The sequence below is a fragment of the Sesamum indicum genome, linkage group LG8 (genome assembly GCF_000512975.1).
Source record: "Sesamum indicum cultivar Zhongzhi No. 13 linkage group LG8, S_indicum_v1.0, whole genome shotgun sequence".
Taxonomy (NCBI): domain Eukaryota; kingdom Viridiplantae; phylum Streptophyta; class Magnoliopsida; order Lamiales; family Pedaliaceae; genus Sesamum; species Sesamum indicum.
In genome coordinates, this window is record NC_026152.1 from 16,072,624 (window position 1) to 16,075,399 (window position 2,776).

The 2,776-nt window shown below is 40.9% G+C and overlaps 1 protein-coding gene across 1 annotated transcript; it reads right to left on the minus strand.

Moving 5' to 3' along the window:
- Window positions 1–2,776, minus strand: LOC105168941 (eukaryotic translation initiation factor 3 subunit G-like). The gene is made up of 2 exons (XM_011089155.2): window positions 2,342–2,776; window positions 1–825 (listed from the first exon to the last, which is right to left on the minus strand). Exons 1-2 carry the CDS (start codon window positions 2,682–2,684, stop codon window positions 293–295), a joined length of 876 nt encoding a protein of 291 aa, XP_011087457.1. The 5' UTR covers window positions 2,685–2,776; the 3' UTR covers window positions 1–292.

Here is a 2,776-nt window from a genome sequence, read left to right on the forward strand (position 1 = left end):
TAAAAAATACAGACATACAAAAAGAAAATACTTATAAATGAACTCATATGTCATATAACTACCAAGTCCAAATTCTATAGCCGTAAGAGGAGAAAAATCCCCTCCACAACCAATTCAGATAATAGTATGACAAAAACACTTTATGCTGATTCACATCCAACGTAATTAAACAAAACCATGAGAAGATGCCCAATAGGCATACCTACCGACAGCAAAGTAATTTGTTCGATAAGTACGACAACTTCGACGAGTTTGCCAGGAGAACCAAACCTTCGAGCACTTAGTCAAGGAACTAGTTAGACCTTGGAGCAGCCCATTCAACTCTAAGGATGAGATTGTCATAACCATAGCCATTAAGTTTGTTGATAGCTCTCTCAGCATCTTCTCTGTTTACGAAGTTGACAAAACCAAAACCTCTGCTGGTTCCAGTTTTCTGATCAATCGCAACATAAACTCGGCTGACAGCTCCAAAAGGACGGAATAGCTCAAGCAAGTCGGGCTCTCTCGTGTCTTCTGAAAGGTTGGTGACCCTGACAGAGTTCTCTTCATTCCTGCGTCTCATGTCTGTACCAGTCCTCTCAGTGTTACCTCCTCTCATGCTAGGAGGAACATAAGCTCCCTTTGTAGCACCTGCTGCCGCATTGGTTTCTGTTGCTGGCTTATCAATGAAGGTTTCGCTTGGTTGAGCAAGATCCTTGTAAGGGCACCTTGAGGTCCAGTGGTCACCCTTCTTCCCACAGGTTCTGCATACCATAAGTACAGCTCCTCCTTTGCCTATTTGAGCCAAAGGATCCCCAGCAACCTTAGCTTCCTCTTGTTTGGTGCCTATTTTTCAAGCTAGCAATTAGTAACATATACAGCTAAACCAAAACAAACCACCGGCATAGACCAATATACAACCTTCCAATGAATATAACCAGATAAGACAAGCATTTTACCAGATGAAATACCATATCTACCAATAAAATAAAGGATGCGCACTAGAATACTTGTGTATTACACAGAAGGGCTTTACTCCAGTGATTTTAGAACAAATCAACTCCACTATCCATGGGATTACAATCAATAAAGCTCAACTCATATAAACGATAACCAAAAAGATTGCTATGGTGGTATTGCCACTAGAAAGGTGACTCTAGAGAATGGTGAAATGGAGCAGAGAATCGTGATGACACTAGGAAGATAATAAAAAGAAGCAGGCAACACAGAATGTATAAAGGAAATAATGGGGGAAAAACTGGAGGCCAATGGCAGAGCGTTTGTTCCCACAGTAGGGGCAATCTGGACAGCATCTCTTCTCACTTTTCATCTATCTTTTGCTTCTCTATTTTTTTAATCTTCACCTTGTTGTTCAAATAATGATAATTTAATGTCTGGACTTGAGCTATTTGATTGACGTTTGGAAAACAAGGAACTTGTATCACTATAAGGTTCTAATATAAATCAATAGTTCATGTAATTTTGTATAAAAATGTCGCGAAATAGATATTTGATTTTCACGGACTGAAAATTATCAGCATTATGTGTACTCATATTTATTTCATTTAATATTGATGGTCAAAGACATTGCCGCTGTGATGTCTCCCTCACCTACCCATGCACCCTGTTTTTCATGATATAGCTGATAACATCATTCATCCTGACTCTATCCACGAACTCCATACATGAGTTTTACAGTGCAACATCTTTACAGACATCTTAAATTATAACAATGAAGACATTAAAGACCAGTTGCAACAGTAAAAAACAAGCAAGTTCCATTGCCCACACACTGGCGGAAACAAAAGAGAAGGTCCTAATTTAATTAAGGACTTTAATTACCAGGCAATGAGCATTTCAAAGGCAACGTAAACAAATCATCCCCCAAAACACTGATGAGCTAAAAAGTTAGAATAACAGGCACTATTTCGCAAAACAATAAAATCATCCACTCCATGTTCTTCTTCTCTATTCAAGGAACCTTAAAAGTTCAAAGGTGAATCAGTTGTCATAAATGAAGCTATACGGGTATCCCTCTTTTGCCACCTTCAGTTGAGAAATTTAGATCACAATAAAGATTAACTAACACCATTACATCCATATATGACATGCCTTTCACCAATTATCATTCAACTCTCAAGATTTTTCATATGCCAACCAAATAGTCCAACAAGCAATCCATACAGATTCAAAGCAATCAAGATCCATAAAATTGAAAAACAGTTATTTGACAATAAATCCAGATAACAGCAGCGATGACTAACAAAAAGGGCAAGGCATACTTATGCATCGTACATATTGGTTAAGAAGATGGAACATAAGCAATAAAATAGATTATATATAGCGGCAAAGGCGCGATTACCAGGGGCGCGTGGGCGTTCGAGGAGGATCTCTTCGGTGGAGACCATGGTGAGGCGGCTGCCGACGTCCTCGTGCACAGCGTCCCCAAACTTGGGCCATGAGCGGCGCTCAACGGCGCGTTTGCTGAGGCGAGCATTAGCCAGTTTGCGGATGCGCGTGGTGGTAGTGATCTTAACCTTGTTGTTCTCGTCGTTGAACTTATACTCAATTACCTTCTTTATCCCGTTCTCGTCGGGCCCAATCACCTGCTTCGGCGGCAGAAGAAAATCCAAATCCTCTCCATCGTCCTCCTCGAGCTCTCCCCACCGTAGCTTGCTGGGTTGCGTCGCCGCCTCCACCGCCATCGTCTTCACACTTCACAGGCTCACAGAAAAAGGAAAGAGAAGATTATGTTAGGGTTTTCGTTTGTGGGCTTAGATGAGAAGGTTTGGGTGAT